General features: G+C 42.9%; 1 protein-coding gene across 4 annotated transcripts in view; it reads left to right on the top strand.

Moving 5' to 3' along the window:
* Nucleotides 1-5,215, top strand: part of LOC143484360 (interferon-induced protein 44-like) — a 35,521-nt gene extending 30,306 nt beyond the window's left edge. For all 4 annotated transcript variants that reach the window (XM_076983056.1, XM_076983057.1, XM_076983055.1 and 1 more), the window contains 3 exons: nt 384-558; nt 880-980; nt 2,938-5,215. In XM_076983056.1, the coding sequence (XP_076839171.1) occupies nt 384-558; nt 880-980; nt 2,938-3,123 (462 nt within the window). In that variant the 3' untranslated portion in view covers nt 3,124-5,215. The remainder of the gene's footprint in view (nt 1-383; nt 559-879; nt 981-2,937) is intronic.
* The last annotated feature ends 6,978 nt before the right edge of the window (nt 5,216-12,193 follow it).

Raw genomic sequence — 12,193 nt, 5'->3', positions numbered from 1 at the left:
GTTGCTATGAATCAAATCTACAAGCTAATTTGGTCACATATTGTATGTATTTGCAATATGAATTAATGATTGAAGGAAGGAAGTTATATAGAACCTTTGAATATACCCGAGGTCGCTTCACAATTAACACACACAGCTTTTACATCCCGTCACACATCGTAGAGTTGTGGCAGCCAACTGCGCATGTTGTACTCTCACCCAGAAATCCTGGGGGACTGAATCTGGTGTCTGTGTGAATGGTGAAACACATATGTGCATTTGTCAGTGGTGCTTAAATAGATCTGCCTTGCTGATGGATACAGAGTATTCTCTGAGAAAAGTGCATACTAACACACTAAGCTGGATTTGAATTTTTGTTTTTTTTACCCACACTTTCCTTTCAGTTCAATCCTGTTAGCCCAATCGCTAAAGATAATAAGGAATATTATAACGACAACCCCAGCTTCAATGACAAAGTTCACTGTCTGGTGAGTGTTCTCCCAGCAAACAGCATCTCCCTCATGTCTGAAGAAGTCATCAAGAAGCTGAAGACTGTTCGTGAGAAAGCACGGGACTTGGGTGAGTAATTCATATCTAAATATACTGTAGCTACCTGCTGATTGACCACTTTAACTGTTAATAGTTAATACTAGTGTAAGATGTGTAAGTAATCATGCTATTATCATGCTACTATCATGCTACTATGCGCATCGAGCCTTCATGCAATTATGCATAAGGTGTGGCTAGCTGCAGACTGATTGTTTCTATATTACTATTATGACTTGTGATATTATCCTTTGCCTTTTGTTTACGGAATAGGGAACGTTCTCATATTTTAATGATGAGAACGGACCCCTGTGTAAGACACACTAATTCTTTGCATGCCATACCTTGTGACAGAAATCCCACAAGTTATCATCATGTCAATGGTGGATAAAACGTGTCCCATAGTTCAAGAGGACCTAAGCAAGATTTACCGCAGCATGAAAATCAAGGAGAAGGTGAGTAGAACAGAAATACTCTTCCCACAGAATGCCAGCTTCCAACATCCATTTCCGTACAGTGGGAAAAATAAGTATTTATTCAGTCACCAATTGTGCAAGTTCTCCCACTTAAAAAGATGAGAGAGGCCTGTAATTGACATCATAGGTAGACCTCAACTATGAGAGACAAAATGTGAAAAAAAATGAGAAAATCATTTTGTCTGACTTTTAAAGAATTTATTTGCAAATAATGGTGGAAAATAAGTATTTGGTCAATAACAAAAGTTCATCTCAATACTTTGTTGTATATCCTCTGTTGGCAATGACAATGGCAAAGTCTTCACAAGGTTGGCACACACTGTTGCAGGTATGTTGGCCCATTCCTCCATGCAGATCTCCTCACGTTTCATCTTCATTGCCCTTGCTGATGGAAGGAGGTTTGCACCCAAAATCTCACAATACATGGCCCTATTCATTCTGGTGGAAAATAAGTATTTGGTCACCTACAAACAAGCAAGATTTCTGGCTGTCACAGACCTGTAACTTCTTTTTTAAGAGGCTCCTCTTTCCCCCACTCATTACCTGTAATAATGGCACCGGTTTGAAGTCATTAACAGTATAAAAGACACCTGCCCACAACCTCAAACAGTCACACTCCAAACTCCACTATGGTGAAGACGAAAGAGCTGTCGGAGGACACCAGAAACCGAATTGTAGGCTGGGAAGACTGAATCTGCAATAGGCAGACAGCTTGGTGTGAAGAAATCTACTGTGGGAGCAATAATCAGAAAATGGAAGACCTACAAGACCACTACTAATCTCCCTCGATCTGGGGCTCCACGCAAGATCTCAGCCCGTGGGGTCAAAATGATCACAAGAACAGTGAGGAAAAATCCCAGAACCACAAGGGGGGATCTAGTGAATGACCTGCAGAAAGCTGGGACCAACGTTACAAAGGCTACCATCAGCAAAACACTACGACGCCAGGGACTCAGATCTTGCAGTGCCAGACGTGTCCCCCTGCTTAAGCCAGGCACGTCTGAAGTTTGCTAGAGAGCATTTGGATGTTCCAGAAGAGTATTGGGAGAATGTCATATGGTCAGATGAAACCAAAGTAGAACTATTTGGTAAAAACACAACTCGTCGTGTTTGGAGGACAGTGAATGCTGAGTTGCATCCAAAGAACACCATACCAACTGTCAAGCATGGGGGTGGCAACATCATGCTTTGGGGCTGTTTCTCTGCAAAGGGACCAGGACGACTGGTCCGTGTACATGAAAGAATGAATGGGGCCATGTATTGTGAGATTTTGGGTGTAAACCTCCTTCCATCAGCAAGGGCAATGAAGATGAAACGTGAGGAGATCTGCATGGAGGAATGGGCCAACATACCAGCAACAGTGTGTGCCAACCTTGTGAAGACTTACAGAAAACGTTTGACCTCTGTCATTGCCAACAGAGGATATACAACAAAGTATTGAGATGAACTTTTGTTATTGACCAAATACTTATTTTCCACCATTATTTGCAAATAAATTCTTTAAAAGTCAGACAAAATGATTTTCTCAATTTTTTTTTTCACATTTTGTCTCTCATAGTTGAGGTCTACCTATGATGTCAATTACCGGCCTCTCTCATCTTTTTAAGTGGGCAAACTTGCACAATTGGTGACTGACTAAATACTTATTTTCCCCACTGTAGCTCACAATAGCTGCTAACAGGTGAACATGTGCTTCACCTGGGGGACGCAATCACTGAATCTTCTTGAGCTGCATAGCAGTTCAATGTGCACACTGTGGCATAAGTGACATAGCTATTGTACTCACTCGGCTGACGTCCATCACCACTCACTCCATCCCATCCCCTTCTAAACAAAAGATTTTGAGCAAACTGTGTATAATCTTGTGAAATAAGTTTCATAGTGAAATCATAATGAAACATGTATAATGAACAAAGTTCTATTGTGTTTTTCTTAGATGCAAGAGTGTAGTTACAGACTGGGGATCCCAATGAACTGTATCTTCCCTGTGCAGAACTACCATGAGCAGATTACCAACAACACAAACATGGATATTTTGCTTTTGATGGCAATAACAAAAATCATTGACTTTGCCAATGACTATGTGGAAGACCAGGCTTACAATCAGACTTTTGCTCATTAATGAAGAAAGAGCAACCTTTGTTATGATACATGATTCAAAACTGCACACATGGACAGAGATGTATCAGACACCATAATGTTACGTTACGTTGCTATAACACCTGTAACATGAAATTACATATTCACATAGTTAGCATAGGATTGTCATCTCTCCCCACTTAAATAGGCAAAAGTTTAAGATGATTCATCACATATGTACAGTTGCAAAATCAACAGGAGGCATGACTCCTTCAAACCTTCCTGTAACAACTTTTGGTCACCAGGCAGATAGAAGCATCTTAATCTACTCACCACACAATCACACACTGTCAGCAATTATGGCACAGAAAGCAAAGCATATATTATCAAGGTCAGAAAAGACAAAGAACATAATTACCCCCCATAGCCCATAAGGTATGAGGGTAGTTTCACTTGGTTAATGTTTAGTCTAACTGTTGCAGAAAGATCCTGCATTAGAAGACACCAGCAAACACCTCTTTCAGACTTTTGGGCAAAAGCCATTGCAGAAGGTAACACATTAACTGGGATATTTCCATCTTTAGCAGACAAGATAGCAAGAGTATGTGAGTTAGAGGACAAGAAACCTGGGGCCATTTTCGGGGTTTGACGTTAAAATTGACACTGAATATCAGTGGCGGCTGGTCAGTAGGGCACGCCGGGCGCCTCCCCCATCAAATTCTCCAGAGAATAAATGCTACTTAGGCATATAACCGTATGTAAATTATATAGGCTATTGCAAATAAATGATAAAACTTGTAATACTGGCCATTAATATTTCTTTAAAAAAAGGCCTGTTGAATTTCTGTGCCATTCCATCAGGGCCGGAGTGGGACACTTTTTCAGCCTGGGAGTTTCATGCCCAAATCCGGTCCAAAATTATTTTTCCCTCCCAATCGGCCCAAACTAGAGATTGACATGAGCCGGCCCATGGGGAATCCTCCCGAACCTCCCGATTAGCCACTCCGGCTCTGCATTCCATGTATACCGTATAATTCCTGTGTGTGGGGCGCCGACCCTGGACACACCAACGTTTATTGATAGTCTATCAGTATAGTTAATAATTTTTCCTCTTATGTGTTTGGATTATCCTCGATGATTTTCATTACCATTCTGACGGATCGTTAGCTGACCAAGAGGACAGGGAAGTTTCATTTAAATTGGCACATAATTTCTTCCAAATGAAGGAAATTCAGTTTTACCCTTACAAACAAACAAACCCCTTCACCAGGCATTCGGTTTATGAAAAAAAGAAAGCTTAGAGTGGACAGATCCAATTTCAGGGTTTGTATGGTTATTTGAAATCCCTGAAAATGCTTGAATTTTAATGTTGTATTTTCCAGATTTGAAAGTGCTGGCATTTGGGTTATAGTACTTTCAAATGCTTGAATTTAACCATATTTAATTGCTCAACAAATAGCTACCTGACTGAATGGTTTCAGTAGGACGAATTTACAGATATATCTGTGGATTTGTGCTACCGTGAAGATTTGTGCTAACGTTTAGAAATGCTCAACCACAGCGCGTATATACGTTATAATACATTATATATTACTTTATAAATCCTGTAATTATAATGTGCTTTCGAAATGCTCAACCACAGAGCGTATATACGTTATAATACATTATATATTACTTTTAAAATCCTGTAAGTATAACGTGCTTTCAGCGATAATGCAGGTAGCATAATTTTACCTGTTGTGTAACCATACCAGAACGTGCTTACATTGATGATATTGTAGGTAGGATGATTTTACCTGTTGTCTAACCTTACACTGAAAAAAATGAACTTAGGAAATTGAACATTATGAAATTGCATATGTTTTCGTTTTTGTTTCAACTTAATAATAATAAGCAATGTTCAAAAACGTTATAGTAAGCTTATAAAACATGCTTAAAGTGAATTAGAAATAATTATGTTGGGTCTTGTATGCCAAATTGCGCATGTGCCCAGGAAAACACACTTTCCCAGGTTGACAGTCGCGCAATGTCTCGTGCTCGTCTTTGTCTAAAGTCCGTGCCCGTGTAAGTGTGTGAAAAGTACTTGCGCCATCACATCGAGCTTCACATTGTTTGTGGATTAAAGTATATGTTGCACTATATCTACGTTTGTCTTGCCTTGCCTCCGCACATCACACATTGTATTTTGAAATGCATCAAAATTACTCAAAACATTGTTTAAACTAGAAGTCCCTGAAATTTCAACCACCCCCCTGAAGTCCCAAAAGAGGGTCCAAAGAACCTTAGTCCAAACTGACACCTCTGGTGGCTCCAATTAACATCCATTCATTTGCAAAAGTGCCCATTGCCTGAGGAATCAGCAGGGGGGAGAAGAGCTGAACTTGCCTCCAGTGTTATGTAAATGAGGCGTGTGTCAGGTATGGGTGGTTCCTGCTGAAAGCTTGCACCTCCTTGGCTGCCATATGAGACTGTGCAAGATCTCTTGCAAGAAGTCTCCTCATCTACAGAACCATATGTTTGAGATTTGATTTGTGAAAGGTTGAAATAATGTGAAATTGACACAAACATAATATTTGAATTATAATGGCATATAGGTGGCATATTGATTAGTCAAAATGGCTCTGATATTTTTAACCTTATTTTAAGTAGTTTTGTCTTTTGAAAAACTGCTAATAGGTAAAAATGTTTTTACATAAATGTATACAAAAAACCCTCAGCTACTTGAAATAGAATAATATTATTGAGCAATTTTAACTTATCAAGATCAAGATTTTGCAGTGTGTCTCTTCCAAATACAGCCATAACCAGCAAACAAAAATAGGAAATTTAGGAAATTTTACCAAAAGAGATATCACTACTACAGATTTTCACTACTCTCTGAAAACTAACAATGTGTTGTGTGTGACATTTGTGACCCTAGTCTTGAAAATTGCTTCATATGGGCTTTTCAAACTTTTTTTTTTGGCCCACCTCCACCCTTTCACCTTTGGAGGACAACTTTGTTTTCATGTAAGGATCAAAAGAAAACAATTCTGTATAATACAGTACAATAGTGATAAAAACAATTGGAGTTAGGTGAACCATACAGGACAGGAGAGAAAAGAGGGGGAGAGAAAGTAAAAAGGGAAAAGACAGAAGAGCAGAAAAAACAGCTCAAATGATTCACCAACTGCTGCTACTAAATGAAGAGCAGAAAGTAAGACATACAGCACAAATGACTGATGTATGTGTGTGTGAGTGTGTGTGTTTATGTAAGTGCAACATAGGATAAATGTACAGAATGTACTTATTAGCAAGGCCCCAGAGGCCAGAGGCAGGCAGAGAAAGACCAGGGAACCCCACCCGCCCACGGCCCCTCCAGGATCATGTCCAAAGCCTGCTGTGTACTGGAAACCTTTGCTATCCTTGCTTCTCAGTCAACAGAGTAAGTGAAATGTGTGGTGACATGAATTTTCATCCACATGTAGGTGGCTACAGTCATCTTTCTCTTTATTATAAAACTGACACAGACATTATTTGAACTATAATTCCAAAACATCTCAAGTCTGCCTCCTTTGTACTAATTTTGGATTTTTTTCTCACTGCAAAAGGTGACATGATTATTGGTCAAAATAGCTAAAGTTCAGATTTCTCTGAAAGGGTATTTTCTTCTCCGTCTGAGTCAATGGATCAACATAGCTCACACTATCACCCATCCCCCCGTCTACCTAGAAGTGGCTGCATGACAAAGGATGGCCTCATGATCCAAAATACCTCAGCACTGGCTTTTGGCAGGCTCAGGTAGAAATGTAGTAATGTTAGTAATGTTTTTCTTCTAAAAAAGATAAGTGGGTTCAAAATAACAATTTTTGAAAAAAATTACCAAATTAATTGTGTTGATCCACCTCAAAAAAGGTCATGCAAAAGTGTGTAAGCTGGTCCTGAGTGTGTCTGCCCATCCCCCAGCTGCATTGTTGTGCAGGGGACATGCATAAGGTGAGAGAGGCAGTCAGAGGGCCTGGCTGTGAGCAGCAGCTACAGAGGACATGATGTAAGTTTAGAAATATATACAATAAAGTTGAAATGTTCTCAACAGAGCACTCACATACAATTATCCACTCAGTCTGCCACTCCCTCATTTGGGGAGAAAGCTACACTATTGTGGCTATGCCCCAGACAATTTTTTAATCATGGAGGGGTCTGAAATTTTTGTCTTAGGTGCATGTCCTCACTGTATTGGAATATTTTATTGTCTGAGTGAAAGAGAAACAAAATGGGGTCACTAAAGTGGGAATAGCCACAGTACTGTAGCTTTCTCCCCAAATGAGGGACTGGCAGACTGGGTAGATAGTTGTATGTGAATGCTCTGATGAGAACACTCATGAACAATTGTGCAAATGTGAGATGTGTCGACTGCTACAGATACACGTGTGGCAAATGTACCAGGGAGATACCCTGGCAGTGCCAGGCATGTTCTGACAGACTGCTGAAGTGCTAGTCACACAAGAAGGACATACCACTCACACACACACACACACACACACACACACACACACACACACACACACACACACACACACACACACACACACACACAAACACACACACACACAAACACACACACACACACACACACAGCCCTGCACTGCAGCCTATTGTAAATATGTGTGGAATTGTTTTATTCCTTGTATTTTTTGTATAATTTTATGGCAATAATAAAAAGCATGGAACATAAAAAAGCATGGAAACATAACAGTTGTTCTTTTGTATGTTTCTCATGCTGAAATTTCAGTCCTCCTGACTTAGACACAAATGCTTCTGGTCATTACTCACATGTACCTGGCTATAAAATTTCTAATTTTCTATTTAAAATATAAAAAAATAATTTATTGTTTGTGCTTTGTTGCTCAGATAAAACTAAACTATATACAATATATATAACCTTTATATTATAAAATACAATAAACTGAATAGAACTAACTAAATGGCTAAACTCAATGAAAAACAACAATTAGTTGTGAGCTGAAGCATGCCCCCTCCTGTGGTGCGCCAGTAATGGCCTTATTTACAGAACAAAAGTGCCTGCTCGCAGCTGATAATAGGGTGTTATCTAAAATCCTTCAGTTCTCTCGACCCTTCTCTGGGTTCCGATGGTAGAAGTGTTGAAAGACCCTTCTCTGGGACTTCTAGTGTTAACATTGTGCATAATTTAATGCTGCATTCAACACCCTCTGATGTCAGAAGCTGAAGTCGGACACATGGAGATTTTCGATGCAGCACGAACTGGCAGAGTTGACGTAAACGCTATTTCCAAAATGGCTGTACAGTACATTAACAGTAAGATGCTAAATAATGATGTACAATTCGTACGCTAATTCCAATAGTAACGTTATTTTTAAACCTCTATTATCAACACATATTTTTGCTGCATTTGTGTTCAAAAACTAAAATCAACAGCTAATGTTTTGCTGACAGAATAGCATTATTTTAATACTTTGCTCTTCTTCATCCCAGATATATTTGTAGTAGCTACAAAGATATTTGCTAAAACTGATGATTAGCCAAACGACGAACAAACGTGTTTCTTTCATTTCACACACACAAACCACCTGAACGCGAGCAAGTCGCGTGAAGGAGTTTCACCTCGGAGAAATCTACTGCCCGACTTCCACTTGAATGCAGCATAAGTGTCACGTTGAGGACCCCGGCCCCTTCCTTTTGGGCGTGTGTTTACATTGTCTACGTGTCATCGTCTGCATCTGTGGATCTTCGTGGTGGTGGTTAAGTCTAGTGATAATCCGTCTCACCTGTGAGTCGTCTCGTCATCACGTGGGGCTAATGTGGTTTGTCTATGTAATGTGCACTCGCACAGTGTCCTGTGCTCGTCGTTGTCTAAGTACACGTTGTGTGTGCTTCAGTCAGTGTTGCCCGTACGCTAGAAAGCGCTATTTGTGTTGAATAAACTGTCAGTGATGTATGCTGAAAGCAGGATTCGTGTCTCGTCCTTGCCGCCGCACCCAACGTCACAGAACGACGAGCCGCAAAGAGACACCAACATGCCAGGCTACGCCACCCGGCCTAAGAAGGCAGATCGCCCCAGCAAGCGGCACCACCGCTCTTCTTCCTCTCCCCCGCGCCGCAAAGCCCCGCCGACTCGGGCACAGCTCATGCAGGACCCCGAGTGTTCGTACCTGCTGTGCGCGGCTCGGGAAACCTCCATACCCGAGTTGGCGGAGGAATACCGCCGGACAGCTGCACGGGTGTGGGAGGAGAGACACCCCTCTCCTTCCCGGGATTGCTCGCCCATACTAGCAAGCGTCCCTGACCTCTACGAGGCAGGCACGCCACCAGAGGGCGAGCTTGTAGAAGAGGAGAACCCACCGACGCTGGCGCAGCTGGAAAAGGACCCGGTATGCGCCTACCAGCTGGCCTCAGCCCGGCGGCTAGAGGAGAGGGACCCCGAGCTGGCGGAGACCCTCCGCCAGGGCACGATGCGGATTTGGAGGGAGCGACACTCTTCTCCATCCCACGCCCTCTCGCCTCTGAGGGTGGGCTCCTGCGTCTATGGTGCTATCGAGTCCACCCCAGAGAGCGAGTTTGGGGAGGGGGACTCCGAGGAGGAGGAGGACGCCTACCCTCCGTCACTGTGCGATGCCTCCACCGTTGACTACGGTGGGGAGGGGGAGGAGGCCTACCCCCCGTCTGTGAGCGACGCTACGACAGTCGACTACGGGGAGGAGGAGGAGGAGTCAGAGGAAGAGGACTACCTCCCTCCGCCCGTGGGCCCCTCTTCCACCGTAGAGGAGGGGGAGGAGGAGGACGATGGACATTAACCACCGTCGGAGCGCTCTGCATACCCCGCCGATTACGGTGAGGAAGAGGAAGGGCACGAGGAGGAAGACCGTCCTCTGTCCGTGCACTCGGGCATCTCAGAGTTCACGGACAGCGAACACTACTCGGAAGAAGAGGGCAGTCCGCCCCCCTCTGAGTGTTCTGTTGGGACGGTGAAGGGGAGGTGGAGCTCGTCCTCCGACCGCTCCGGAGGAGAGAAGATGGACTGCTCCCGGGTGGCAGCCCGGAGCAGCCCATGAGTTGGAGCCGGGGCAGCGAGGCGGAAGGGATGGAAGTGGATGCGCCCAGGGTCGACTCCAGAGGGTCCGCCAGCCGCGCTGCACCAGGCGCGTTTGCCAGCCGCGCTATGCCAGGCGCGTCCGCCAGCCACACTGCACCAGGCGCGTTTGCCAGCCGCGCTGCGCCCGGTGGAGGGTATGCAGCAAGGGCAGGAGGAGCACCGCCCACCGCAGCGCCTGCTGCACCAGTAGCTCCCAACCCCTCTCCCCTCCTCGCTCTCCTCCTGGCGTGCAGCCTGGCGCCTATGTCGGAGTGTGTGTGTGTACCAGTGTTTGTAAGTCTTCCCATTTGTGTGCCTAACCCGTTTTTCCCTTTTGTGCCTATGTGTGTAAGCGTGCCAGTCTGTGTGTTTGTTTCTGTCCTGTTGAATGTGTCTAATGTCTTCTCCCCTGTATTCCCAGGGAGGGTGTGCTAGGCGATTCATGACGGATGCTTCGCCAAGGGCAGTCACCTCCCAGACGCAGGACTGAGCGCGTCGGATCCGCCCATCGTCGTGGGCTCGGGGCACTCGGTCCTGTTGGCACCCTGGGATGGGTGGTGCCCTTGGAGGGGGCATCTGTCACGTTGAGGACCCCGGCCCCTCCCTTTTGGGCGTGTGTTTACGTTGTCCACGTGTCATTGTCTGCGTCTGTGGATCTTTGTGGTGGTGGTTACGTCTAGTGATAATCTGTCTCACCTGTGAGTCGTCTCGTCATCACGTGGGGCTAATGTGGTTTGTCTATTTAATGTGCGCTCGCGCAGTGTCCTGTGCTTGTCGTTGTCTAAGTCTACACGTTGTGTGTGCTTCAGTCAGTGTTGACCGTGTGCTAGAAAGCGCTATTTGTGTTGAATAAACTGTCAGTGACGTATGCTGCAAGCAGGATTCGTGTCTCGTCCTTGCCGCCGCACCCAACGTCACAATAAGTATAATATTGTAGCGTCGGGCCAATGGGGGGTACCAGAGGGTGACGTCATTGCCCATGAGCCTTTGCGGCTCCGGCCCTGTTATGTTTAATTATGTGATGTTTATGTCTGTATAGTGTTATTAATGATTATTAATTGTGTGTTATTAGTTAAGTCACCCCGGTCCATTTGTTGTACATGATCGTAGTTCCCCCTCCATGTATGTGTAACGTTGCCATCTTCATCCCTGTGTTTCATGTGCAAGACCGAGTTATTTAAGGCCTCGAGTTTGAATTGATTGTACCTGTGAGAGCCAATTTTTCTTGCCGAGGTGAGAATAAAACCTGTTCTTGATAAGAATGGACTGGTCTGAGGCCTCTTTCTCCCACACCACAATAAACATTACAATGAAGTATATTCTACAAAATATAATTACACTGACATTACTTACAAATAATGAGTAAATGTAACTAAGTTACAGTTTACATCTAACTGAAATGTAAGAAAATTTAGTTTACTTGTTTAAAATAATCTACATAATTTAATTAAGTAGAATGAACATGGTTAAATTTAGTTAATGTAAAAATCTACAAAATAATAAGTTGACATAGCTTATAATAAATTACTAATTGTAACTTGAAACATTTGAAAATTATGTTGTTTTTATTAAAAAAAGGTAGGTTTTTTTTACCTAATCTGCATAATTTCATTAAGTAGAATGAACATGATTAAATTAAGTTAGATTTACAATGTTGAAGTAAATTCTACAAAATATAATTAAGCTAACATTGCTTATATGTAAAGAGTAGATGTTACTCAAATTATATCTCTGAATGTAGATAATTTAATTTCATGCAACCCTTTGACGAAAAAATATTAAGTAAATTCAGAGTCATTTTTTTCACTGTACCAGTACGTGCTTATAGTGACGATATTGTAGGTAGGATGATTTTACCTGTTGTCTAACCTTACCAGTATGTGCTTATAGTGATGATATTGTAGGTAGGATGATTTTACCTGTTGTCTAACCTTACCAGTACGTGCTTATAGTGATGATATTGTAGGTAAAAGAAGCCTTTTTCAGAACAGCTGGTATGTATTCATGAGAAGTAGTGTTGGTT

Source organism: Brachyhypopomus gauderio, chromosome 20 (genome assembly GCF_052324685.1).
Source record: "Brachyhypopomus gauderio isolate BG-103 chromosome 20, BGAUD_0.2, whole genome shotgun sequence".
Taxonomy (NCBI): Eukaryota; Metazoa; Chordata; class Actinopteri; order Gymnotiformes; family Hypopomidae; genus Brachyhypopomus; species Brachyhypopomus gauderio.
This window is presented reverse-complemented; position numbering and strand designations above follow the sequence as displayed.